We start from the raw sequence: 27,377 nt of genomic DNA on the forward strand, positions 1-27,377 counted from the left end.
TGGTTGAATAATAGGTGCAGAGATTAAGGATTTTTTAAGTATTTCAAAGGCTTCTACGCAAGCATCATAAAAACACAAATGGAACATCATTTTGCAAAATATTAGTAAGAGGCCTAGAAATTTTAGAGAAGTCTTTAATAAACCTTCTATAGAAACCAACATGACCAAGAACATCGAGAACATTGCATTGAAGATTAAAGAGAGAGAGAAGAGCCATCTAGCTACTAGCTATAGACCCATAGGTCTGTGGTAAACTACTCACGCATCATTGGAAGGGCAGCAAGGTTGGTGTAGAGGCCTTCTGTGATCGTTTTCTCCTCCGGCAGAGTACCAGAAAAGGTCTCCAGATGGGATCTCCGAAGAACAGAAACTTGCGGCGGAGGAAAAAATATTTTTGGGTGGCTCTCCGATGTATTGGAAATATTTGAAAATTCATAGAAGTGGAATTAGGTCAAGAGGTGCCACGAAGGCCCACAAGCTTGGGGGCGCCCCCCGGGGTACGCCTGGCAGGCTTGTCGCTCCCTCGTGACTCTTCAGGTCTTCTTTCGAAGCTTCTAGGGTCCCTTATGGTCTAGAAAAATCATCAAAAGTTTCATAGCATTTGGAATTCATTTGGTACTGATTTTCTGAGAAGCCAAAGACAAGAAAAAGGCAGCAACTGGCACTGGATCATCCTTATGTAAGCAAAAAAACAGCAACAACAACTAAAGGATTTATTAGTTTAGGAGGCACTCCTGTGTAGATTCATACATGCGAATAAGAGCACTTTCTAATTTTTGGTTGATAATTGATGACACCTTATGTAAAATGTCTAATGACTGGAGTACTTGTCAATCAAATATATACGCTTTGTTATGTTCCATCAAATATATGTGTTGTATGAGAATGGCGGTACATCGAACACCGACGCAGATGGCAATGGATGATCATCCTTATGGCGCACTTAAGTTCCAAATAAAATCCCCATTTTTGTTTGGCGCCTGGCGAGGGAGGCCATCCCTACATGTGAGCTCTTGTGTCATGGTAACATGGCAGCTTCACTAGTGTGCCCACTTTGTGACACGACTGACTCACGACAGCACACGCTATTCGAGTGCACAATGTCGCGAAATGTTTGGGCTATATCTTATGGACCTCTGGTGGAACAAATGAACATAGATCGGAATCTAAATGAGAACTAGTTATTCAACTAGAAGGGTTGGGTGCGTTTTGTTGCGCCATTGATGTTGTTGGGATTCTTGAATTTCTTTACTCACTCTATTTCAAAATATATGGTGTATTATTATTTTTGAAAAGTCAAACTTGTTTAAGTTTCATCGAATTTGTAGATAAATATACCAAAATTCATAATATCAAATCGGTGTTATTAGATTCATCATGAAATGAACTTTCATATATTTTTGTTTAATATTGTGGATGTCGATATTTTGGCTCTAAACTTGGTCAAAATTAAAGAAAATTTTGATTTATCAAAAAACTAATAGCCCTTATATTTTGACAATGATGGAATATTTAGTTTGGCCGGTGTTGGAGATGATGAAGTGTGTTGTATGTTTATTTATAATGAGGTTATTTGGTGGCCTTTCACGGTGTGATTCTGTGTTATCCGCTAATTAACCCATATTTATGTGGGGAAATTTTTGCATCGGTGGTTGCATGTACTATATTCATGCTATAGCATCACATGGCGGCACTTTTTTCTGGGTGATGGAAGTCCGCGAGGGGTTGATATGTTTTTATAGGCCGGTTGCTGTTGATTGATTTGAAAAATTGTTGGCCCGATTAAAATCATAAACCAAATCCAAAATTGAATACCTCAATCGAATGAAAGAGCTTTAAAATTAGGGAACATAGAGAATTAAAATAATTAAATAAGAGAGCTCCTTGAGAAATTGTTGATCCGATCAAAATTGGGTGACTCAATTCTAAACTGAAGCATCAATTAATTGCGCAACTTTAAAAATTAGGGAGTATAGTGTATCGTATAAAAGAATGAACGAGATAGTTTTGAGAAATTGTTGGCTCGGCCAAAATTGGGTGACCAAACTTCAATTGGAGACCTCAATTGATTGTGAGGCCTCCAATCCTAGGGAGCTTAGAGATATAAATATACTAGAGGGATCCGCGCGCTTCGCTGCGCCGTTTTTCTCTTCGACGTTCAAATTTTTAGTATTTCCATACATAAGAAATTTAAGTGGACAGGAATAAGTATATCATAAATAAGTATGGACCTTGAAATATAGGTCATAACTCGTAAAATGAGAATGGCCAGATGATATCAAACCGAAATAATTGGCATGGTCAACAAACCATAATCCTCCTTTAGCTAGACACATACTTGACAAACTACAACATAAAACAAGGTTGCTTTCATCCTTGTCTATCTCTTCAATACATCTTTGGTGTGGTCGATCAGTTGTTCCATCAATTGTATGTGCTTCAATGATCTCATGCCGAGGCACTTGATGGCCGTTTCTGAACATGTACTTTGCCCATACCATTACCCAAATTAAACTCTTTGTGCACCAGGCGAACGACACTATACAACACAAGAACAGAAGAATTCTTTAATACACTGGAGCTAACTAATTTTCACGGTTTTGAAACATCAATCTATGATCCTGTTTTACCAACCATAGAGTAATACACTTTGTTACCTCATGACACAATCGATTAATATTTGTACTGCAAGAATTCCCGCGTCAGAGAGTAATGGAGAACATTTGAATTTCAGTAAAAAAATTCAGATGTGCCAACAGTTGCATAACTCAAAGCAAGAAACTAATTTCTCCTTATGAGCTATATACCTTACAATTAGAACAGATGGTATTTTAGGCTCTATCTCCGCCTTCGAAAACATCAACTCAGGACATGTGATGAAAAACTTTATTTGGAGTACCTTAAGGTGCAGAGTCATCTTACTTACAAATTGCAAGTATATATATCTAGAATCAAGTTTACATCCTTTCATATTTCTTGTTCTGGTTCGCAAACTGACCACATCCAAGCAATCAGCCACATGTGGAACTTAGCTGCAACAAAACAATTAACCATATTTCTTGTTTTCTTGTTCTAATTACCATGAAAATAATATCTTGGATCTAGAAAGCCCAAAAAACATTCCTTGCATGATGTCCATCCTGCGAATTTCATATAATGACTTCATGAGAAGGCCGAGTTAGTCGGGTAGATAAATAGTAGCATGCCAAAATATATCTTTACGATGTAATGGTACTCATCACATGCCAAAAATTAAAGGTGATTTATTAGCTTGGATGGCATAATACTTAATTCAAAATAAGATAAATTAGTGACTATTTTGGTTTCTTCTGGACCAGCACAAAAACATACCACTACTTCACTGACCATAAACCGGAACAACCTCGTCCATGTTGCGTCAGCAAGAGAAATAGCATGACGACATGCCAACAAAATAACATAACCAAGCAAACAAACAAATAAAAAGATAGCAAGAAAACAACATGTCCCCCTCGACATCAGAATCTACCCAAAACACGCACAAACTGGGCAACAATCACCATGGCCCCTTGAACTAAACACCTAGCACCCGAATCTAGAGAAATAGGCAGGCATGGTCATCCTCCCCGGAGCCCACACACAGACCACTCCACAAATACATACTCCCACGGCGATTTAACGGGTCGTCGAGCCCAGTGGCGCAAACATGCGTCCACCCCAGCGCCATGGCGGAAAAGGATCCACAAAAATCTGGCGACACAAAATCAACCAACCATGGAAGAACAACACATGAACCCATTATCCACCAATGCCTCGTACAGGAGAAACACACGCAATTAAGCACAAAAACAGGTAGACTAATCCAAGGGAGAAGAAGAAATCGCTGCATGAGGCTAAAAAATCATGCCCAAAATGAAGGAGCGTAACCCACAACGGCATTACGACAGCCCCTCCGCGGCGTCAACACTATTACACCGCCACAAGAAGCGCCATATGACAGGAGTATCTACCTACAACGTATCTGTTCATGCTTATGCTGCATGCATATGTGGTTCAGGTTACCAGTATTAGAAGTATGCCAAATTTAGGTAGTACTGTTGGAGATCTTTTTATTTGATAATGTAAAATAATTATTGCGAGATGGGTAGGAGCTGCAGATTTCAAATTTTAGTGGTCAGCACAAACTACCGATGGAAGAAAAATGTCCATAACAGCATGCTAGTAATCGAGCATATTTTGCAAAATTTCAATTAATCATTTGTCAAATAGATCCATAATCCATGGTATATATACCAGTATATTTTCTATCTTTAGACTAAGCAGTTCTAAAGTTCTCAAATATGGAAAAAGGAAAGTGTCCTAGCATAGAATGCTTCCATGTTGAACGACAATTGAAAAAAGTAGGGAATTTTACCAAAGCAAATCAATGTTCTTCTGAAATCTACATACTTCATTTTCTAAGGGAACAAGAGTTGGAGCAAGACTCAGTCCAACAGAAACATGTCTCCACTCCATAATACAGAACATAATAATATGTTTCCCAGCCTACAAGGCACGAAATAGTCACAGCAAATAGGAAGTGAATACTCACCTGATAATTGTGCAAACTGGAACAAATGTAGATGAAAGAAAACAGCAGACATGTTTTGCAAGGTGCAGGCATTGCCAGAGGAGTTCGGGATCTTATATTAGAATGCATAAAAAATTGAGCCCAAGCTTTATGAGTTTGAGTCGGAGCCAAATCTGCAAGAGCAATGTCATGCAAACAACGCACATAACTCACACTAATGGATCAACTCCTCATGTCTAGTTGTATACACAAACTGCTTTACCACTAACCTGAGTCGCTTTGTACGGGTGGTCTCGACAACTTCCTTCCTCACCGTACATGCGCCCATTTCCGAGTTCCACCGCTAGCTAGCCGCTCCCAACCTACGCTACACAGCCCCGTCCTCGCCTCGAGCTCAGCCGGGCCAGACCCAAGCACTGCCGCCCATACCTAGGAGAACAGGGAAGGAAGGAACGTGAGAGAAGGAGAATCAGCATACAAAGAAACTAAAAGAAAAAAAGGAAGAAATCAAAACCTTGAACGTAGCACAGCAAGCCGAAGAAGCAGAGGAAACCCGCAACCAGCCGCCGCCCTCCACGCCTCCAGCCACGCAGCAGATCAGAGAGGCCGATGCGAGGAACAAGAACACCGCCAACAGCAGCAGCTCACACCCTCGAGAGAACAGCACACGCAGCCAGCAAGAACACCGCCACCCTCCTTTGTGAATCGAAGAAAAGGGCAAGCTCCCACAGCCACCGCCACCACCTATGCTATCGCCAGAGGGAACGGCAGAACAGAAACAACATGCGAGACGTACGGTAGAACAGGCCTCACGCACACCACGAGTCACCTCAACAAGCCCATTTAGAACCCATCATACCCAAAACCAGCCCCACTTACCACCTACGCAGCCCCGATGCCACCAGAGGCTCTCATTTCCTGAGAGCTTAGTATCTGTACCGACTTAAGAAAACAGTGCCATCACCATGGCCGAGTAGACAAAATCCTTGACTCAACTCAATTGGCATATCTAATAATGTACATATAGGTGAACAAAAGAAAAGAAGATAAAAGGATTTAGAAGCAGGGTGATGTGCAGAACAACGTGATGACTAACTCAGAAACTGTAATAATGTATCTAGTCATAATATTGTCACTTTATCTAACATATAAAGCCTCAAGAAGTGCTAGGCACAACCGATGCCTCGAGCGCACGGCACCACGCGAGGCTAAAAAACCACCACACCGCGCCCGCGCGTGGGGGTGCAGCGCACCACGTGAGGGGAAAAACCACTGCGCCGTGGTGAGCCCCGCGCCCGTCCGCTTTCTCCTCCCGTTCCCTCAGTCTCCAATCTAAAACAAAACAGAAGCTAGGGAACTCGCTCTGAGAACGCTCCCCCGATCGCATTGCTTGTTGGCCCTCTGATCGAACCGTTTCCGGTCAGCTGCCTGCCTTTGGCCGTCCGATCGCTGCGTCTCGCTGACTCTTGTTTTCACCGCGTCATTTTTTTCTCCGAGTCCATGGCTGGTGGGCTCATGTGGTCGATCTGTTGCCTGGGTCAATCGCTGCCGGGTGAGAACGAGCGAGTCCTCGCGCACCGCGCGTTCAGGGCACTGCTGGCGTTGTCCGTCGTGGGATGCGCTGTGCCAGTCATGCGTTGTGAGAAGGCTGGCCGACGCATGCGCACCTGGTTTGGCCTTTCTCCTTGCGATGACATGTGGTCCCGCGCTACTCCTGGCCCCGCTCGTCTGCTGCCCTGGCTAGGCTCCTCACAGGATGGTTTGACCGGGCATTCGTGCGGCATGCGGGATGGGCTTGGCGGGCGATCCGCGACGTGCTTCACGGAGGGCCCGTGCAGCGCAGGGTGGGCTGCCGCATGTGCACCCGGCTGGTGGCTGGTGCTACGGCTGCGAGTGGCCCTCGCTGGCGCATGGCCCCGCGCGTCAGCTTCCTAGTGTCTTTTACCGGTGTGCGCGTTGCCTGTTTGGCCTGCTGACCTCATGATTCGGCCGTCCTGGCGCATCGAGAGTGGGCGAGCGGTCTCGTCTCGCTCGTCGCGTGGAACGGCAGCGCCATGCCGCGTTGTTTCTGGGTTGTACTGCTGGTGGCCTGCTACTGTTCCCTACGCGTGGGCGGGGCCAATGGACATGCGTGCGGTGCAGCGTGGGTACGCGTGACGCCCCGTGTAACCGGCGTATGTGGTGCGCATTCTGGCGGGTGCCCTCTGTGGGGTCGTTGCAGCCTATGACAGTGGGCTCTGGAACCCCCTGGGCCCGGTAGGCAGACCGGGTGTCGATGGATGCGTGGTGGGTTCCCATACGCCTCTGTGAGAATTGCCCCTGCCATTGCGGTGGCCGGGGGCCTTTTCTCTCCGGTTTCCCCCTTTCCTCCTTCTATCCCTCATTTCCTCCACAAGGTTTGCTCTCCTTTTCCATTTGATGTCAGCTACCTTTGGGTTCAGATGTATTTACTTGTTTTTGCATGTTATCATGGTTGTTGATGTACTGATAATCTCGCCATTCCGGATCTGCTCCGGGGGTCGTGTTATTTTTCAGTTTTTTTTATAATTTCGTTGTGTGTGAGCAGGATGTGTGCTCTTATTTCAACTGTTATACCCATTTTGGAAGCCATGGTGGCTCGGTGCTTTTGTATCTATGTGAGGTCACGGAGGATGGGCCCGTTCTTGCTGGGGTAGAACTGGAGCTTCTAGGGGATAGTTCTGCTCCGGTTCCGCGACGAGATTTTTTTGGAGCTCAGCCTGGTGTGGTTTTGTCCATGCTTATGAATAGGCTGCCCTCCAGGCTATAAGTTTTTTTGCAGCGTCTGTATGGGTTTGTCGTTCGAGACTATAATTATGACTGTATGATGGCCTATAGGAGCTCCCTTATTTCTTCCATAACTGTTGCAGTCTCTACCATTCGGCGTGTTGGTCACTTGGAGAGAGAGCTATTGTGCTTGCGCCGTACGTCTGCGGAGACGGAGATAAATCCAGATGTTAGCACTGTTCTGGTCCAGTTTGACTGGGGTCTATTGTGCTCTCAGATGCTTTCCTCTCTTCAATCTCTGTAGCTATCTTTTCTGGGCTTCCTATTTGGGCATGTGTGCCTGCTTTGTACTGAATTGGTTCATTGCTCTGATACAATAAAGTCCATGGGCTTTCTGTTTGGCTCCTACAGTGTTTTCTTTCTGTGTTTTGCAAGACTGAAAAGAATAGTCTTCTTCTTCAGATTCAATGCTCTTCCCACGTGCCCAAATACTAATAGTCTTCTTCTTTGGATTCAATGCTCTTCCCACGTGCCCAAATAATAAATATGTTACTTGTTTATTGATTCTTCCTCGGCTGGGTCTTTGGTCTTTGGACCGCCCCCTTCTCTTATAGAGAAAAAACTAGCACGGGCTTTAGAGGACCCTGTTCCTTTTGGGCTTCTGGTTCTTCATGGGCTTTTGGGAAGGTATTTCTTTGGCCACGAACTTTAGAGAATCTTGTTTGTTTGGGCTTATAGTTTCCCATGGGCTCTTGGGAAGGTGTCTCGTGTACTTGCTCTCTCTCTCTCTTATTTTTTTACCGCTCGGATTTGTTTGATTGCCTTTTCCTTCTGCTTGTGTATTTTTAAAAAGGCTTACAGTTTATTTTTGGGATGCCTCTCCCTTTCATTTAAAAAAAATGTTCCATGCCCTTTATAGAACCTTGTCTTTTGGATTCTGTTCCTGGGTCTAGGTGTATGCCTTTTTTCTGTTTAATGCGCCTAATTAGATTGCCTTTCTTTGTGTTACATTCCTGTTGCAGTGTGTTGTGGTTGTTCTGTTCTTCAGGTCGTTCCTGTGAGTCATGCCTCAGCATCGTTCTGTTCGTCGTAAGGCCAGTTCAAGCACCAGTCAACCACCTCCGCGTCGTGTTGTTCGACGAAGGCTGTCTTTTTGTGACTCACCGTTGCCCTACATATCCTCAGTCCTACCTAAAAGAAAATGTACGGGGTGCCCTTTTAAAATAAGTCCTCTTCCTTTATAGGTGTGCCTCCTGCACTCTCTCGATTCCTCTTCATACCTGTGACAGGCCCTTTGTTTTTTTTAGATGATGGTTTCTTCCCTGTTCTTAGTCCAGAAATTATGTCCCGTAATAGAAAGAGATGCAGGGTGGTTGTTGATAGACTTAGGGGGAAGGGGCCTGCCATTGGATCGCCCTTAAGTGCTGACTGGGTTGGATTCACGGCTGAGGAGCCTGAGATGCTGAAAGGTATGCTGAGTGTCGATATGCCTAGAAACTATTGTATGATGCATTGCTGATTTACCATTGTTACTGAGTCAAGATAAATTTGCAGCTGGGTACCGAAAGAGATCTTTCTACGATGGCCCAGACTACAAATGTACCAACTGTGGTGCATTCTTCTGGTTCGAGGAGAGGGTGAGATTGGAATCCGCTATTACGCTAAGGCGAGTGATTTGCAACAAATGTTGCACGGGTGGTAAGGTGTATATTACACCTTTTAAAAAGCCGCCCTTGTTTCTCTCTGAGTTGCTGAGATACAATGGTCCCTCGCGTAGCAGAGAGTTTACTGTTGACCGTTCTGTAAATGATGGTAATGGTCCAAATATATACAAAATAAACGGGCAGGTTTGTCATCGAATGGGATCTCTTATGCCTAAGGAAGGAAATACCCCTAAGTATGCCAAACTCTATATATATGATACCCAAAATGAGGTGCAAAACAGGATTCAGGCTTTAGAAAAGGGTGAAAAGAGCGATGGTGGTTTAGATGAATCTATTGTTGAAGGCTTGATGCATATGCTTGATACACACAACTCTTATGTCAAAACGTTTAGATCAGCTAGAGAAATACTAGCAGCCAATAGGCATACCGAGATAGCCATTCGTTTAGTTGCCCCTAGAGAATCTGATGGCCCACAATTTAGCCTTCCTACAACTGATGAGCTAGCGTCTTTAATGTTTGGTGAGTTCACGGTGGAGGCTTCTTGTCGTGACATAATAATACACGGTAGAGATGACAATCTGCAGCAAATATCTTCTTTGCAAACTTCATATATGCCTTTGCAGTATCCTCTTCTCTTCCCCTATGCAGAACGTGGGTTTCAGCTCGGGCTTAAATATATTGGTTAGACCCTTTAGATACTAGCAAAAGAACCAGGCTCACTATGCAGGACTACTATTCCTATTGTCTCCACTATAGACCAGAGCAGCATAATCCATACCTTTGTTGTGGTTTGCTTTCCTCACAGGCCATTGTAGATGCACGCGCTTGCATAGACGAGTGGAGGCTAAATTTCATCATGAAGGCTAATAATGATCTTAGAGCATAAAACTTGCAAGGAGTCACTGCTGCTGTTCGAAAAGGAGAGACAGATGCAAGTTCTGTTGGCAAAAAAACATACTTCCATCCTCTTTTACCGGTGGCCAGCGTTATATGATTGAAAACTTCCAGGACGCGGTGGCTATTTCACGTGTCTTTGGCCCACCAGACCTTTTCACCACCTTTACCTGTAATCCCAAGTGGCCTGAGATAACAGAAGCCCTGTGTTCTGAGCCTGCACAGATGCCTTCAGACAGGGCGGATCTTCCGGTCATGGTTTATCACATGAAGCTCAATGACTATATTCATGATATTAAGAGTGGGGAGGCCTTTGGTCCTGTCGTAGCGGGTAAAACGTGCTTTGCGATTCCTCTGATCTCTTTTTGCCTGTTATTTTCCACCTCAGCTCGTGATATTTTCTATCCCTTTGTTCACAGTACTACACACTGTGGAGTTCCAGAAAAGAGGGCTTCCTCATGCCCATATCCTGATCTGGCTTGATAGGAAAAAACGGGAGGTTAGTCCTGCTTTAATTGACTCTTTTATATCGGCTTCCATCCCTGATCCTGTTGCGGATCCTCTTGGATACGTTCTTGTTTCTAAACACATGATGCACGGCCCTTGCGGGGATGATGGTGTTAAATGTCCTTGCATGAAAGATGGATTGTGTTCAAAAAAAATTCCTAAGTCATTTCAGCTCGAGACCTCTCTAGATGATAGTGGATTCCCTGTGTATAGTTGCCCAGACAACGGTCGTTTTATAATTAAAAAAAAGGTCAGGCTTGATAATAGGCATGTTGTTCCTTATATCTGCTTATGCTAAAAAAATACCAAGCGCATATTAACATTGAGTGGTGCAATAAAACCCATGTCATCAAGTATCTTTATAAGTATGTTACAAAGGGTCCTGATTTTTCAAAAACTTTGTTTGAAAGCATCAAAAACAAGCATGGTATTGAGATTGATGAGATCATGGAATATAGACAATGTCGTTACATATGTGATAAAGATGGTTGTTGGAGGATATATGGTTTTGATATACACAGTAAGATGCCTTCTGTTGAAAGATTGCTTGTTCATTTATTAAATAAACACATGGTGCGTTTCAGTGTTAAAGCAAACCTGAAGTCAGTTGCTGACGATGAGTGGCTACAGAGAACAATGTTAACCGAGTGGTTTGTAGCTAATAGATGCCATGCAAATGCTAGGTCTCTTACTTATTGTGACTTCCCAACCAAATGGACTTGGCTAGCAAGCAAAAAACAATGGATTCCTAAAACCTCGAGTTATAGGATTGGTAGAATTTATTCTGTTCACCCTACAACTGGAGAACTTTTTTATCTTAGAATGCTCTTGATGGTTGTCAAAGGTGCCATGTCTTATACGGATGTTAGAACTTATAATGAGATTGTGTATGAAACCTTTAAGGAGGCATGTGCTGCTAGGGGCTTACTTGGAGATGATCTTGAATGGTATAGTGCGTTTGATGAGGCTTTGACCTGGGGTATGGGAGATCAGCTGCGCAAGCTTTTTGTTACAATCCTTGTTCATTGTGGTGTTAACGATGAAAATGCTTTCTTCGAAAAATATTGGTCACACTTAGCTGAGGATATTAAGTACAATATCAAGCGCTCTTTTCGTGATTATAATCATGTTGTACCTCCTGATGAGCTAAGAGACATCTTGCTTGATAAGTTGACAGTTCTATTTAGTAAAAATGGTTCTAATATTCTAGACCACAAGCTGCCATTAAAGACTACATATGATGATAACTCTGATGACAATGACATGATAGCTGATGAACTATCTGCTGATCCTAAAAGTGAACTACTAAAGGCAGAAACCATGTACAACCAATTAAATCCAGATCAACTCCTAGCTTATAAGAATATTACTGACCGAGTTGTGTCTGGAAAACCTGGCTTCTTCTTTGTTTCCGGATATGGTGGAACTGGGAAAACTTTTCTCTGGAGTTCCATAATTGCTTATCTTAGAGGTAAAGAAAGGATTGTTCTCACAGTTGCATCTTCTGGGGTTGCAGCACTTCTTTTACCTGGCGGTAGGACTGCTCATTCTAGGTTTAAAATACCGATCAGTCTAGATGACAATGGAACATGTGATATAAAAAGATCTAGCAAATTAGCAAAGATGATCGAATCAGCCTCCCTAATAATATGGGATGAGGCTTTAATGACGCATCATAGATGTTTTGAGGCTTTGGATCGTAGCTTGCGTGATATTCTGTCTGCCGACGATCCTTCTATAGCTGACATGCCTTTTGGTGGTAAGGTTATGGTTTTGGGTGGCGATTTGAGACAGATTTTACCAGTCATCGAGGGTGGGGCTCGCTCACAGGTTATAAATGTTGCTATAACAAATTCACCACTATGGTGATTTATAGAGGTTCTACATCTTAAAGTGAACATGTGTTTGGCTGTGCAAACAACAGATCCTGTTTTACAAGCTGAGATAGCTTCTTTTGCTAGTTGGATCTTGAGTATTGGTGATGGTACAGCGCCTTGTGTTGCTAGACAAGGGGAGTGTGAGCCAAGTTGGGTAACAATTCCTGATGATATGTTGATCCATTCTGAGGAAAATAGAATAGGCGCTATTGTTAATGTTGTATATACAAACTTTGCTAAAAATTGTTCTAATCGAAAGTACTTGTGCCAAAGGGCTATCTTAACAACAACAAATGATTTAGCTCAGGAATTTAATGACCATGTGCTAGCCTTGATGCCTTCTGCTGAGAGAGAGTACTTAAGCTATGATTCTATAGGAAATGTTGCTGACTCAATGCGTAATATGGATGTGTTTTATCCTATCGAGTACCTCAATACAATTAAAATTAGCAATTTCTCACAGCACAAGTTGCTATTGAAAAAAGGTGTGCCGATTATGATCCTTAGAAATTTGAGTCAGGCAATTGGTCTTTGTAATGGTACTCGTCTTGTTGTCTCTAAACTTGGTGAGAAAGTCATTGAGGCTATTATCATGACTGGTTCTAATATTGGGATGTTGTGTACATTCCAAGGATTTGCCTCACTGCCAAGGATCCTAAATGGCCATTTACTTTACATCGTCGCCAGTTTCCGGTCAGGGTTTGTTATGCCATGACTATCAATAAGAGCCAGGGACAAACTCTCTCAGCTGTTGGATTATACCTGAAAAGCCCTGTTTTCACTCATGGCTAGCTTTACGTGGCGGTTTCACGTGTGACTTCCAAGAAAAACTTGAAAATACTTATTGAGAATGAAGATGGCACACTTGGATCTCAGACTAGAAACATAGTTTTCTCTGAGATCTTTGAGTCTTTGGAATAGTACCTGCGTCGTGCTTTATTTTGCGAGCTGCTTTTGGTCTCACTACTACTTGCTGCCTCTTAGTCTCTATTATTATATGCTTCCTCATTTGGTGAAATATTTCAATTGTCTGCTCCCTTTTCAATAAGATTTGAGTTTGTAAATGTTGTTTTATCTGTTGCTGCTCATTACCTAAGATAGCGAATGCTGTTCTTTTTTGTGCATCTATGTACGTGTTAAAGGTATTTTGGTAGTTCGCTTGGTATGTCTGTTCACTTGACTTCGATTAAGTATGCCATCATATTGCAAAACCTAATATGTTGCCTCTTTGTGTATTTTTACCTTCCTAAGCAAAAGTGTCTTTATGTTTCCAGATGGCGCATCAGATGCTCTCTGAGATACACAAGCACAGCAGGAAGTGGGTTGTCTCTGTCCTTGTCTCGCGCCTGTGGTTTTATCGTGGGGGGACTGACAATGTGCATATCCAGCACATGGACTTAGTTGTTCTTGATAGCCAGGTTTGTCTTTATATAGCTAGCTCAACGCCAACTGTCCATATTTGGCCTAGGATACCTTTCTAATTGCTGTTTTTGTTGGCAGGGCAACCATATGTATGTGTAGATACCTCCTCAGCGAGCAGAAGAACTGAAGAATGAGCTGCAGGAAGGAAAGGTCTACATGATGAGCAGCTTCAACTGCGTTGAAGCAAAGACAAGTTATAGACTTGTTGAGAGTCGCTTCATGATTCAGTTCACCAGGTTTAGCAACGTTGTTTTATGCCTGGGCTTGGAAGCAGATTACCCATTCTGCACCTACAATTTGATCCCATTTTAGGACATCCCCAGTCCATATGGGCCACCGCCTCGTTTCCTTGGTAAGTTGTGTCACTGCACGCCTAAGTACATTAAAAACCACTTGTAAAATATCTAGAGTCTGATGCTCTTGCAAATTCTATGATTTTGAAGATGTCATTGGAAGAATAACTGTTGTTTCTGATGTGGTCACTATCCAATCAATGCATCAGCCAGAGCCATCAAACACAAGGACAATAATCCTAACTGACTTACAGTAAGTGGCATTTGCTTATTATTATGCATGCACCATTCTAGGCCACCTGCTCGTTCGTTTGTTTACTGATTTGTTCGTCATATGAAACCTATAGGTGCAAGGAGCTAAGGCTTGTCCTCTGGGGTGATCGAGCGATTGAATTCGAAGAAGAAGCAGTGCGGGCAAGAGACGAAAAGGAAGTTGTGATTGCAATTTTCGTAGGAACACTACCTAAAATAAATCAAGGTGGTCAACCTATTGCATCTTATACATTTATGAATTCTGTATTGTATAGCCTTTTCATTCTATGTTCAATGCAGCCTCTTACCCCTCTATATTGTTCAATAACTATGCAGGTGTTCAAGGACTTAGTGGTAGTTCTGCCTGTCGTTGGTACATTGACGAGGATCTCCCAATGATAAATGACTTCCGCAACAGGTGATTTCTATATGCCTTCTAATTGGCTTCTCTTGCTTTAACCATGAATATGAAGACAGTGTTGTTTTCTTTGTCACGCTGCTAACTATCTCCCATGTTGCGTATTAAAATAGGTTGGGGACTAATTTCAAACCCATTGATAACAATGTTGCTTTGACCGAGGGTACATTTACTACCCGTATCTACGCTGATCCTGTTGAAAAGACCGTGTTAGAGCTCCTCCGCCTGAACCCTTACGAAGACAAGGTATCCTCGTTGTCTTTTCCTCTATATGTTGTTCCCATTTTTTCTTGGTCATGTGCTCAACTGCAAGTTATGTTACTTCGACAGGAAAAACGGTTCATATGTACCGTTACTGTCCAGAGGCTCAATCCTGATCAGCGCTGGTGGTTCTTCTCTTGCTCCTCCTGCAACAAGACCTCTACAATAGTCGCATCGAACTACGGATGCGCCAATCCTAACTGCTCATCCATAGCAGCACAGGAAACGTATGTGCCTTCCAAGACCTTTTTCTCCTGTTTCTTTTGTTTTGTGTTGTTTGTTTCCTCAGGCTTCCTGCCTCATTTATTTAGACATGCCTCTTCTATGTTTTATTAGTCCTTTACTACAATCCTCATTCTATTCGTGCCATGTGCAGGCACTGTATTTCGGTATTTGCGAGTGATGATGTAGGTGAGGCTGAGTTCACCATGTTTGATAAAGTTGGAAAAGCAGCTGTTGGAAAACCACTCCTCAATTTACTGAAGTTTAGAAACCCAGGACTTCCAACCATACAAGAGATAGCTCATGTACCGATGGTTGATAGAATTGCTCCACCAGAGATTACCCAGATTATTGGGCAGAAGTATAAACTTCTTGTGTCCATTGCAAAGAGAAGCTTTGCAACCACAAGCACACAGTTATCATTTCAAGTTGTGAAAATTATGGAAACCTACAAGCCTGAGTTAAGCTCATCTGCCTTTGACTGTGTCCCTGGATTATCTGGAGCATCATCCTCTGCTTCCCTCACTGACAGTCCAGTACCATCTGAGATGTTTACACCCAGCACCCCAAGCATCAAGCAAGCCCAGCCTGGCAGCTCCTCAGGGAGCCCTGCTATAACTTTTCCATCACCTACAGGCGCAGTGTGTTGTTTTCTTAGTCTACCATCTCTCTTTCGGTTTATTCAATCAAGATGCTCACAAACTAATTCAGTTCTTCTCATTTCCTTTTTTACACTCAAACGCAGACACCAACTTCAAAGCTCGGTGTTGGTCTCCTTTCATCTGCATCTCCAGGGTATGCCTCTTTAGAAAGGACTGCTGCAGTGTTTTCTAATACTTGCTTATACTTATGATCATATTTTCTTTTCTAGCAAATCACCATGCCCACCCAGCAGGACTAGGCGTGCTTTATTTATCGGCAATGACAAGAAGCTCCCTCTGGCACAAGATCCTCCAAAGAAGTGTGACGAAATAGCCGCGGTAAATATTTCTCTGCTCCGCCTGAGATACCTGTTAACACACATGTGCTAACTAACGCATAATACTATAAATGCATGATATACGTTCAATAAATGAGCAGCATAGTCACGCATTGATACACATGTGTCAAGGCAAAATCTTACTATTGTATAACCTAATAGCCATCCAATATCAATATGCTATATCTCTCTATTATCAAGCTTATGTATATGTTGGGTGCTCCAGGTGAACGATGATGAAAAGGCTGAAGATCCTTCTGGTGCTGCTGATGCAAAAGATGATAAGAGTCCACTTCAAAAAAACAAGAAGTAAGTACTGCTTCTTACATTCCATTAATATAGCCGGTTTCCAAACCTGTGTATAGCATTCCGCTTATTTATTTTTGACTAACACACCTTGAAATAAAGGAACCCCATTGCTGGAAAAGGAACTAGAGGAGGGAAGAAAACAAAGCAGCAGTGACTCCTTTGCCCTGCCTATGCAACCTTAAAATATCTATAGGTACACCACAATTTCCCTATATACTACTGTTCTTGGACTTGTTTTGCCATTCTCATACTTGGAACTGGTTTCTGAAACTTTGCATTCTGCTATAGGTTATCTATCCTATGTACATTAGCTTCTCCTCAACAAGATCGAAGGAGAAAGATGGCGATTTATGCATCTGGCTTCGCTCTTGACAATGCTCCATCACAATGCTCTTTGACCAGCTACAAGCAGAGTCCGTTGCCGTGTATGCTTCTTGCATAGACCTTGGTGTGGTTGTATGCTTCTTATGAAGCATGTCTAAAACTCCTCTATTTATGTCTGTGTGCTAAAAAGTCTTTGGCTGCTCAAGTAGCAGTGTCAAAGCACGACAAAACAAAAAACTCCTCTATATAATCAAGTGAACTCTAGCCTATTATGTGTGTGTTGTTCGATTATCATTTGCCTTTTTATGCGTGATATGCTGCCCCATAGTCTGCAGATGATTTCTTCTTTTCATAGATGATTTTGTCTCCCCTCTGTTTTAGACTCTGATCATCTCCTCCTTTTTTCATAGCCTTTAAGGCTTTGGCCCATTCCTGTTTTTACTTCGGCCCAGTAGGCCCATTCTTGGCCGTGCCTCATATCCAGACAAGGTGTGGGTTGTGTGGCTGAAGACTGGCCTATGTGCTGTCCCCCATAACCTGCACGCTCTCTTACTCCACCCCACCAATCCCACCGTCACACTCTCCGCGCATCCATTTCTAGGGTTTCTTCCCTCGCTACATCTCTTGGTGCCCTGGGCTTATGGCGTCTTCTTCAACCGATGAAGCTGCATCCTATACTGCCATTTTAGTTCAAGGTAGATTCCATTCTTTCCCTGTTCCTCTAAACTCAGCTGCTGCCCCTGTATTCTTAGATTCAGTCGTCCTTTCTCAATGCCTAAGCTGGCGGATAGTCTAAACTATTTTATAATCTTGCTAGGTATTTCGTCCTCATCTGTCTGTTCCAGAAGAAATATTACAAGAGCTTTTCTTTCTTATGGTGAAACAAAATGCCCAGAGATCCGGACACACTACCATTTCCAAATCATTTTCTCTCCTGATAGTAGAACTGCACGAAGGCACTTTGATAATGCATTGGCTAAAGCTTTTCAGCTTAAGTGTGATGAAATTGTTACTATTGATACTCCTGACCAGGAGTTCTTAATTAGCATCCCAAACAAGCAGTCGAGTTCCTTCAATCAGAATAGAGGCTTAACCTGGGTAATATATACTTTACCACCCTCTGTGCAGATGAAAACTCAACATTTTGTGGCACACCAGCCTATGATTTCAATAATAACCATGCTGGATCCTAGGTTTTAGTTGAAATAACAAACCTCCCGCTGCATCTTTGGACATTCAAGACAGTGGATTTTATGCTGCATCCATATTGTGTCGTCTCTGAGCTTTACCCTGACACAATCACCTACAATGATCTACTCGCGTTTCGGTGCATCTGTTGGACAGACGCGCTAGAAAATGTGCCATTGCGGATGAATATCGAGATCAGACATAGGTTTAGCGATCGAGCAAACACAGCAATAGGGATCCACCTGGACATGTTCAATGTGCTTATTAGTGTGCTTAACAACCCTTTCAGGAAGATAATGAGGCCCATTGAGCCATTACCACATGTGCCAAATGCTCGAGACATCACCGTCGACGCTACTGCCCCACACTGTTTTCTTCAAGACACAGAGGTCGACCCCGATAGATTCCAAGAGCTATCACATTCTATAATCCTCAAACGAGAAGATGGTGTTGAACCCATAGACACAAAGGAAATATTTTCTGTGGTCATTCGGTATATACCAGCGTCAAGATACGTCATGGTGAAGCCAATTAGCTTTGATGCTTTCCTTGTATACTATGAAGGGGATGTTCAGTATGCTACATTTGCAGCATTCAGATCAACTGTTCTGGCAAGGGGACGCATTGAGCTAGGCGGCCACATCTTCAAGGCTATTCCTTGGTATTCTTCTTATGGTGGCCAGCAAATTTCACTTACCCGATTTATTTGTGTGAGTATAAGTGAACTTCCAGCTGGAATCCTCCGACACGAAATAGCAAGCCAGCTGTTGAGCACGTTTGTCTTGGTTGAAGAGAATGGTTTGCCTGGACAGGGCTTCATAAATACACTTAGATATGACTGTTTTGGCTGGGTTGACAGTGTGATTGATATCCCAGATTATATTACCATCTACATAATGCCACGTGGATGCGAATCAGACTATATGCATACAGGACATCATTACATGCCGCTGTACACGCGGCAGGCAAAGATAACGGTTCGATCTCCAACTATGCTGGAAAACTAAGGTATGATATATGTGTGACTCAGTTTATGTACACATACTGACAAGGTCCTATGATATAACAGTTAACTTATTTCTTCATTTCTCATAGGAATATTGTTGTGATGAAGCCTACAAAAGTTGATGTATTCTGCTCTCTGAGCAAACTGCTATACATCAAATAGTGGAAAAGATCGAAAACTTCAACCACCTATTACAAATGTCTTATTAGCAAGCAACCTTATTGTGCCACCAGTGTATTTTTACTTTCAAACTGTAACGCCAGTTTAAGACCTGTATTACCTGCTTCTCTTTTCTATTACTTGCGATGAACAATTACAGTGGCCCTCTGTGTACCTTTCTATTCGCATTTTTCCTTTCCAACTACTACTATGGAGGCCCTTGAAAGTTGTGGTGTATGGGCCCAGAGACAATAGCCCAGCCAAAAGGCCCATATAGACATATCATATATTGCTATGAAGGCAACCAGATGAAACCCTAGATCGGCAGAGTGTTCTCTCCCGCACATTCAGTGCCTCGCTCCCAAACAATGACCACACTGGCGCGAGCGCAGTCAATATTACTAACTGCTGTTTCTCCATGTGTTTCAGCATCTGGATGCCCGGAGAACTCCTCAGCAGGACCACAGGTAACTACCCTTATGATTCAGTGATGTAGCCGCAGATCTATGTGCCCTCTTTCTGATTAAGCTTGCAGCTGTGGTCGGCGCTTAATCTATTTATCTGATTTCACAGGATATGCCGCTGGATGCAGAGGAGATGCATTCCAGGTTTTCTCCGGATGAAGAATACTCCAACAATAACCAATCTGAAGGCCAGCTGCTTGAGGTGGCTTTCTTTTAGAAAAATAAAAAAGCATTCCTTTGACCAGAATGATTTTCCTTGGTATGCACTGAAGCTGTTCCAATTTTTGATGCAGGAGGAGATGGCAGGCATGGAAGAGGCCTACACTCAGTATGAGAATTCGCAGCCCCGCTATGAGGTTGGTGGTTATATAGTAGAAAACAACTGATACTTTAGTCATCTGTTGTGGATACTTTTTCTATGCCTATTTCCTCTCAGCAAGATTCGTAGTTTAAGCTTCATGGGCTTATTATGAAAACTATTTCTTAATGTCATGGAGTTTTAAGCAGGCTAAAAGATATGCCTGTGCTGACACCACTTCCTGCATTATTTCAGTGTTGGATGTGTGTCTTTTTGTTTTATAGGCGCAATACTCTTGTTTATACATTGCATTCAGGATTCAATTCACACTTGTGATAGTCATTAGTTCATGCTTGTGATAATTAGAACCTACCAGGTAGTGAATGTTGTGGTCTACACCGTCGATGCATAGCTCATGCTCTTGTGCATAAAGTTGTTCAGGATAAATTAGTTATCTTCATTCAGCTGTTACCATAGCAAAAACTAATATGGTGTTAGTTCTGCTTGGGTTATTCAAAGCACATTTTCCCTTCTAAAAGCTTTTACATGCCGAAATATGATTCATGCCCTTGCGCCTAATGACATCCGTTTAAAATCACATGCCATACCACCGATGATCAAAATCCCTTGCAGGATGATGCTGGATGTTCTTTTACAGACTTTAGAACTTCCAGGAGCTGAATATCGAAGCAAAGCATGTGACGGCGGTAGAGTATGTGTCACTGTTTTTTTCCATACGCCCACATCATATGTTGAAGATCATGGCAGTCGTATGACTACTCCCGGGGTACAATGTATCGATCATGCAATGTCAGAGGACACAGCTGCCATGGAGGAAATTGGATACATAAAATGCATGGTTAAGACTGAACTAAGAGACTACAATTACAACAACATGAAGAAACTGGATGAGGAAAATCAGTCTCTAAAGCATGAGATAGCAGTGGCGAAGTATAACAGGCAAAAAACAAAGACGAAGAACAAATCCATCAAGAACAAATTAATGATGGCTAGGTATAAGAACAAGAAAAATGCTATGGGCTGGTTCGTTCTTACAAGATACATGCATGGATTATCTGATCATATATGCAATGTGACAACGCTCGACAGATCACCTGGGAAAGAACCCATGGATCATCTTATGAACGAACCTCTTAACAACATTGAGAAGATAGCAGAAAGACTCAAGCGCAGGGTGCTCAAATCAGAAAAGCAACTAAAAAGCATCAGGAGAGGTTTCTAGAGTTCTCTTCTACAAGAATGAATCCTAAACCAGACCTTTTAGTCTATTTCGATCCTTTTGTTTAACCACATAGATTAACCGTAATGTATAATTATATTTCTCCGTCTATGTAAGACTTGCGAAGACTGTGTAAGAAGTAATGATGGCCCTGTTAAGACTCTATTGCTTGTACCGTTTATGTCTGTATGACTTTTTATTTAATTTTTGGTGCCATTTATGTCTCTATAACTGGCATAGCCAAGGCTAATGATGGCCCTGTTAAGACTCTGTTCCTTGTACCGTTTATATCTGTGTGACTTTTTATTTAATTTTTAGTGCCATTTATGTCTCTATAACTGGCATAGCCAAGGCCATCAATATACTACAGGATTCCTATTGCGTATACAATTCCTGTTTCTGTAGATAGCAAAACTAAATTCGCTAATGCAGTGCAAAATAGCTCGTTTCTATCTGCCTGTGAAAATCTATGAGAGTGAGCTCATATTCTAAAATACACGCGCTAAAAAAATGAATAAAGCCTTGGGCCTGGTGTCCATATCAGGTCGCACTGAAAACCCTTGCCAAGCCCATAGCAGTCCATATACAACAAGCACACTGGCTCCAACTCACAGATTCTAGGGTTTCTATCAGCCGCATCCATTTCGAGTTCGATCTACCACCCCCCGAGCCGCCTCTATCTTCCAACTCCGTAAACCACGCATCCAGTGCAAGGATATGGTGGGCAAGAATCCGGATTCTCCATTGGACGAAGAACTCATGGCCAGGGCCTTCCACAGATACGTGCCTCAAGACAGTTGGGTAATTTACTTCCTGTTTATATAGTCGATTAAAACATTTATGCAATGACATCTTTGTCCATTTGCGTGATGCATGCCTGATTTACAACTTGCAGATGTCGCCAACCCATGTCAACATAAGCAAACGTTACATTCTTCAACAGGCCACGAACACTCTTAAGCTGCAAATAACTAACCATGACATACTTGACATGGGAGAGCATGGCCTGATTGCCTCTCTTTCAATCAATTTACCACCTCATAGAGGTTGGGCAGCCACAGAACCAAATTTTTTATGGGGATTTCAAAACTACATCCCTCGAAGTTGCTGAATCAGTTAATGTAGCTGCAATAAGCTATCTACAAGAAAACAACGTAGTAGTATTTGATGATGCAAACCTACAACCCCTAAAGAAATGCAGAAGAGAACTCCTACAAGCAACATCCTGGTCATGGGGTTTTGAGCAATCTATATGCAGCTTAAAAAACAAGTCGAAGCCATGGAAAGAGATAGGGTGCAACCATTAACATTGCTACTTTCATCCGATGATGACAGTCCAAATACACCGCTTCTTGAGGTATATTAGATATACTTTTGTCTTAGTTTGTGTACCAGTTTTACACATACAAAAAATAGACCATGTATATCTCATAACAAGTTTCAGGAACCCGATAATGAATTGGTTCCAACACCTGAAGCAGAACCACAGTTCAATGGCAGCGCAGCGAACACACTGCCAGCTAAAGTGATCTCTAACCTCTTTCCTGCCACCAGCAAGCTGGACCCAGAAATCGCAGGCAATGGAACTACTAGGTAAAACACTCACAACAAAAACCTACTAAATCAACTATCTTCCTCTTTGACCAACCAACAAAGCACTGTATGCAGGGTGGCTGCAAAAAGAAGTGCAAAAAGAGCGTTGTTCGACCATGGCAATGATCTGTAAACCCAAGCAACAACGTCGACCAGGATACTTTTGAAAGCTAGCTCAAAGGCATTACCAAAACCTATTATCCTTCGTGCGGAGTATTTTCATGCAGCCGAAACTTTAATCCTATCTTATGAAATCCCATGTACTGACTATGATATATCTATGTGCGTACGCTTAATTACTTCAGACAAATGGAACTACAATGTTAGGCAAAAGCATATAGCTCACTAATAGTTTAGAGTCTTCATCATCATTGCATTACATAGATAGCATAGAGGATACATTACTGCCAAAAGAAAAGCATCCTGGTTTCCTTGGCCCAACAAACCGGACCATAGTCTATCAAACGACTAAATATTACTAAACATAGGCATACCATCATACTCCCTCCGTTTTTATTTACTCTGCATATTAGCTTTGGTCAAAGTCAAACTTTATAAACTTTGACAAAGTTTGTAGACAAAAATATTAACATATACAATAAGAAATCAACACCATTAGATTCATTATCAAATGTACTTCCACATAGTATAAATTTCTTATGGTAAATATTTATATTTTCTTCTATAAACTTGGTCAAACTTTAGGAAGTTTGACTTTAGTCAACGCTAATATGCGAAGTAAATAAAAACAGAGGGAGTACTAGAGAACATATCTACATGTCCTTGCAGAACACCTTCCCATCTTCCTACTTCCAAACTGCATCACAGAAACCTACAACCCATACTTAGTTAGACTAGGAAATAAACTAAATATTTCTTTCAGAAATAAAATTATGTTTCATACACCAACCTCTTCAGATTTTGTGCACAGTGAACACTGGCACCCCCTTGCAATGTCGGAGAGAAAAGACACAGATTTCCCGTTCTTTCAGCTTCGCTCTTTCCACGAAGCGGCTCCAGTTATGTGTTATAGCAGCCCTCTTATCAACCCCTTTCATCAGTTGAACATAGGTTAAACAACGCCCAGATGAAAGCTTAATCCGCATTCGATCAACCGGACTGGAGAGAAACTTCATGAGGTGCTTCTCAGTGAACAAAGTAGAGAAGTACTACAAGCATTCAACAGACTTATAGTTATACACTATGATTGATAGAGTAGGCAGAATACACATATAGGCAAATAAATTGGCTTCTCACCATTCTCTGCCCAGCTTTGGTGAAAGTCTTGTTCATCTCACACACATAGTGCCTAATAGCAGGCTTAACAGAATGAACATAGCAGCTAAGACGCTTTCGAGCACACTTTGACATCATAAATTTCTTTGAATACATCCAGTCGGCTTCAGAATTAGGATCATATCCTAATAATAAAAGTAAAATAATTAATTTCCTATCTATAGAAAGAAACACTCTGGATTATCTAGCATTAGTCCTTACCAACTGAGTACTCTCTAGGGCAGTCACACACATCCTTGCATGTCTTCTGAAGCTTCTTTTTCTTCATACGGTAGCACATGCCTCAATAATTCAACAAACAAATGGCCCATAAGCGCAAATGACTAAAGTACAGATCATGACCACATTTCGTTAGGTTAAATATCTGATGTTTACCATTACTAAAAATACCTTCATCAGAGCTTGTGTCCACGCCATCATCAGAGCTGCTGTACGCCCGTTCATCAGAGCTCATGTCCACACCTTCATCAGAGCTGGTGTACGCGGGTTCATCAGAGCTCGTGTCCACAGCTTCATCAGAGCTGCTGTCCGCGCTCTCAGCAGAGCTAATGTTCACAGGATCGTTGATGCGATCTCCCCTCATGCCTTCAAACCTAAACAGCAAAGATTTTCAATCGGCACAAACTATGTGGGAACAGGCAGAAAACATCGTGCTGAAAAAAGACAGCAATGGAGTAGGAGTCGGCTGAAAACGAAAGGAGTTGCCAAATCCAAATGAATGCGGGCCGGATCCATGTTTCAAATAAGCCCCAGCCAGTCAAAAAGGGGAAGAAATCTCACCAGCACGCAAACGCTAGGGTTCGTCTCTCAAGGAAGGGTTCGACCACCAGACGGAGATGCCGAGGAAGAGGAATAGCAGGGGACCGATGCCTGCCGCTTGATATTCTACAGCGAGCGGCCAGGCAGAAAAATTGCCCGTGGGCCAAACAACAAGCAGGCCAGCCCAGTAAACCTTAAATACTCTGTAAATAATATTAGACGTGCCCAGTAAACCTTCAAACATGTTCACAACTTGTACAATAGACTAAATATATATGCATCTCATCACATATCGCGCACACACACACTTAGTATTCATGAATTGATTCTTTTCTGTTCAATTCATGAATTGATTCTTTTATGTTCATTGATACAAAAAATGTTCACGATTCAAAAGTAAAAGTTTGTATATACAAAAAAATACTTGAATTTATGAAAATATTCAAGAAAATGGTTGGGATTTAGAAAATTTTATTTCGTAAATTTTGAAAAACAATGTTCATTGATTCAAAAAAATATTGATGAATTAAAAAATTGTTCACCACAGACAGCATGTTTCTTAATTTCAAAAGCTATTCAAGAATTAAACAAAAATGTTCGCCTTTGCAAAAAAACATGATCATGAGTTCCAAAAAAATGTAAGCCATTTCAAAAATTATTCACGAATTTGTTAAAAGTTCATGAATTAAGAAAATTTTTGTAACTTCAAAATTATGGTCAACATTTTTTTAATTCAATAAAAAATTTGAATTCGAAAAACGTTCAGCCCAATTTTTAAAAAGGTGGAACGCCTTTGGAAAAATAATGAATTAAAAAATATTCGCAATTTCAAAACTTCTGTATGCAATACGGCGGAGTACGCTGACAAGTTAGTGAATTTTTTTGAAACTGCGCACATGTTTTTTGGAACTCGTAAACAAGTTATTTTTCATAGGCAAAATATTTCTTGAAAACCTTTTGAGAGTCAGAATTGTTTTTGTGACGAACATTTTTGAATCCATCAATACATTTTTGAATCAGTGAACATTTTTAAAATCTTTGAATTATATTTTTAAAATTCCCAAGCATTGTGTTGATTATTTTTTAAAATTTACATACATTTGTTGTAGACACAACGTTTTACTTTATAATCACTAGTAAACTTGCACGTGCAACGCACGTCAAACTTTAACCAAATAAGAATCACACCAGCATAAAATAATGAGAAAGTCTATTTTTAGTCCTTCAATTAATTGAGAAGTGCAGGTTTCATACCTCAACTTAAAAACAGGACAACTTGCAACTTGAACTTTTCAAACCAAAGAAGTTTTGTCCCTCGACTCAGCTGAAGCTGACTCGGCATGGTTTCGACCGGGTCATGTCCACGTAGCAATGTTTTCCTTTTCATTTGAATCCATCTTTAGTGTGGACATTTTGTCGGACATTTGGAGTGCAATGTGTACACGAAGCACTTGACGTCGTTGTCCCAGAAGCCACATGCCACCACCGTCAGTAGCCCTGTCAGCTACCACGCCAAAACTTTGTGACTCATAGTCAAAATACAAACATAATTCTCATCCAGAATGAACTTTGTTCAAAAGATAATTTAAAATAAGTATGTATTGTGACCGGGGAATCCAATTTGGATGGAGAACAAAATGGTTGCACAGAGATGGCTTCAAACAGAGCTAGAAATGTACATGCCCACAGAGTGGTTTTGTGTATAAATACAGACTGAGCAGCCAAATGAGAAATGTGCTTGGTCACTTAAAAACCTTCACAACATACCAGATTCAGATACATAATGCATATGCTCACATCTTCAAATGTTGTAAATAATCATTAATAGTCAAGTGGCAGACAAGATTTACACTCATTTGCACAATAAAGAACGTTCAGACAATCAGCAGCCTTTCACACCATACAAAAAGGATTTAGCCACGATGATCTCTGCTACTTCAGCCGACAAATCACAGCAAGAAGCCTCACAACCATTGTAAATTTTGGCAGACTTTCAGTCAAAAAAGAACTAACTCTAAAATATTATACTCATTTGGTCTTATAAACGGGGAACGTCCCCTGATCCTAACGGAGATGCAACTGCATGATGATTCTCTAACTCTGACATGTTAAAACCATGGGGAAGTAATAAAATCTACAAAATCTACATAATATGTTACAATTGATGTTATACTGAGCATACATGGAAGTCGGCATAGGATGAGTAGATAGTTGCTTCCGATTTGGATTCAAAGCACATCTTAGTTAAGCAGAACACGTATACAAAAATTGTAGTTCATTACACTCAATATTAGGTCAAGATATAAGAAGGCAAGACGCTTCATTGAAGAGCAAGAAAAGGCACCATAATAAACATGTGATCAGCAAAGGGACAACTAATACGGAGAGAAATAATTAAATGTCATCCCATCAGATGACTATAAAAAGCTTAATCCTGTCCCTGCAAGAGTACAAGTCACATGCTAGTGCACAGAAGTTATAGACCATCAGTAGTTCTATTGTTATCATACGTTGAACATTTGTAGTGTCATATTCCTGCAGGTAAGTCGATATGGATTTTCACAAATTTAGCCTCTTCTTTTGGTCATACACCATGTTGCTGAGTTTGGCCCTCCGAGACAACATCGACAAGGAGCTTATAATTGTTGAGGTTACTG

General features: G+C 41.7%; 2 protein-coding genes and 2 pseudogenes across 2 annotated transcripts; 3 read left to right on the forward strand and 1 right to left on the reverse strand.

Annotated features, from left to right (window-relative positions):
* Positions 1 to 6,049: 6,049 nt before the first annotated feature.
* LOC147970748 (uncharacterized) lies at positions 6,050 to 12,229 on the forward strand (annotated as a pseudogene).
* A 1,282-nt stretch (positions 12,230 to 13,511) lies between these two features.
* On the forward strand, positions 13,512 to 19,920 carry LOC147970749 (replication protein A 70 kDa DNA-binding subunit B-like; annotated as a pseudogene).
* Positions 19,921 to 20,388: 468 nt separating this feature from the next.
* LOC147970750 (uncharacterized) lies at positions 20,389 to 21,075 on the forward strand. Its single transcript, XM_087523602.1, has one exon. The coding sequence runs from the start codon at positions 20,389 to 20,391 to the stop codon at positions 21,073 to 21,075; it is 687 nt and encodes a 228-aa protein (XP_087379728.1).
* A 2,504-nt stretch (positions 21,076 to 23,579) lies between these two features.
* LOC147970751 (uncharacterized) lies at positions 23,580 to 24,544 on the reverse strand. Its single transcript, XM_087523603.1, has 4 exons — positions 24,352 to 24,544; positions 24,163 to 24,243; positions 23,923 to 24,086; positions 23,580 to 23,834 (listed from the first exon to the last, which is right to left on the reverse strand). Exons 1-4 carry the CDS (start codon positions 24,542 to 24,544, stop codon positions 23,580 to 23,582), a joined length of 693 nt encoding a protein of 230 aa, XP_087379729.1.
* Positions 24,545 to 27,377: the final 2,833 nt, after the last annotated feature.

Source organism: Triticum urartu, chromosome 5A, assembly GCF_056163025.1.
Source record: "Triticum urartu cultivar PI428250 chromosome 5A, HENAU_Tu73, whole genome shotgun sequence".
Taxonomy (NCBI): Eukaryota; Viridiplantae; Streptophyta; class Magnoliopsida; order Poales; family Poaceae; genus Triticum; species Triticum urartu.

Bases quoted from the DNA above. Each gene is read 5' to 3' on its own strand.
- LOC147970751 (XM_087523603.1), bottom strand. From the start codon at position 24,544: ATGAGGGGAGATCGCATCAACGATCCTGTGAACATTAGCTCTGCTGAG. The intron at 24,244-24,351 runs GTATTTTTAGTA...TGAATTATTGAG, and splicing joins GGACACAAGCTCTGATGAAG to GCATGTGCTACCGTATGAAG. The intron at 24,087-24,162 runs GTAAGGACTAAT...TTTTATTATTAG, and splicing joins CCCTAGAGAGTACTCAGTTG to GATATGATCCTAATTCTGAA.
- LOC147970750 (XM_087523602.1), top strand. From the start codon at position 20,389: ATGATTCATGCCCTTGCGCCTAATGACATCCGTTTAAAATCACATGCC.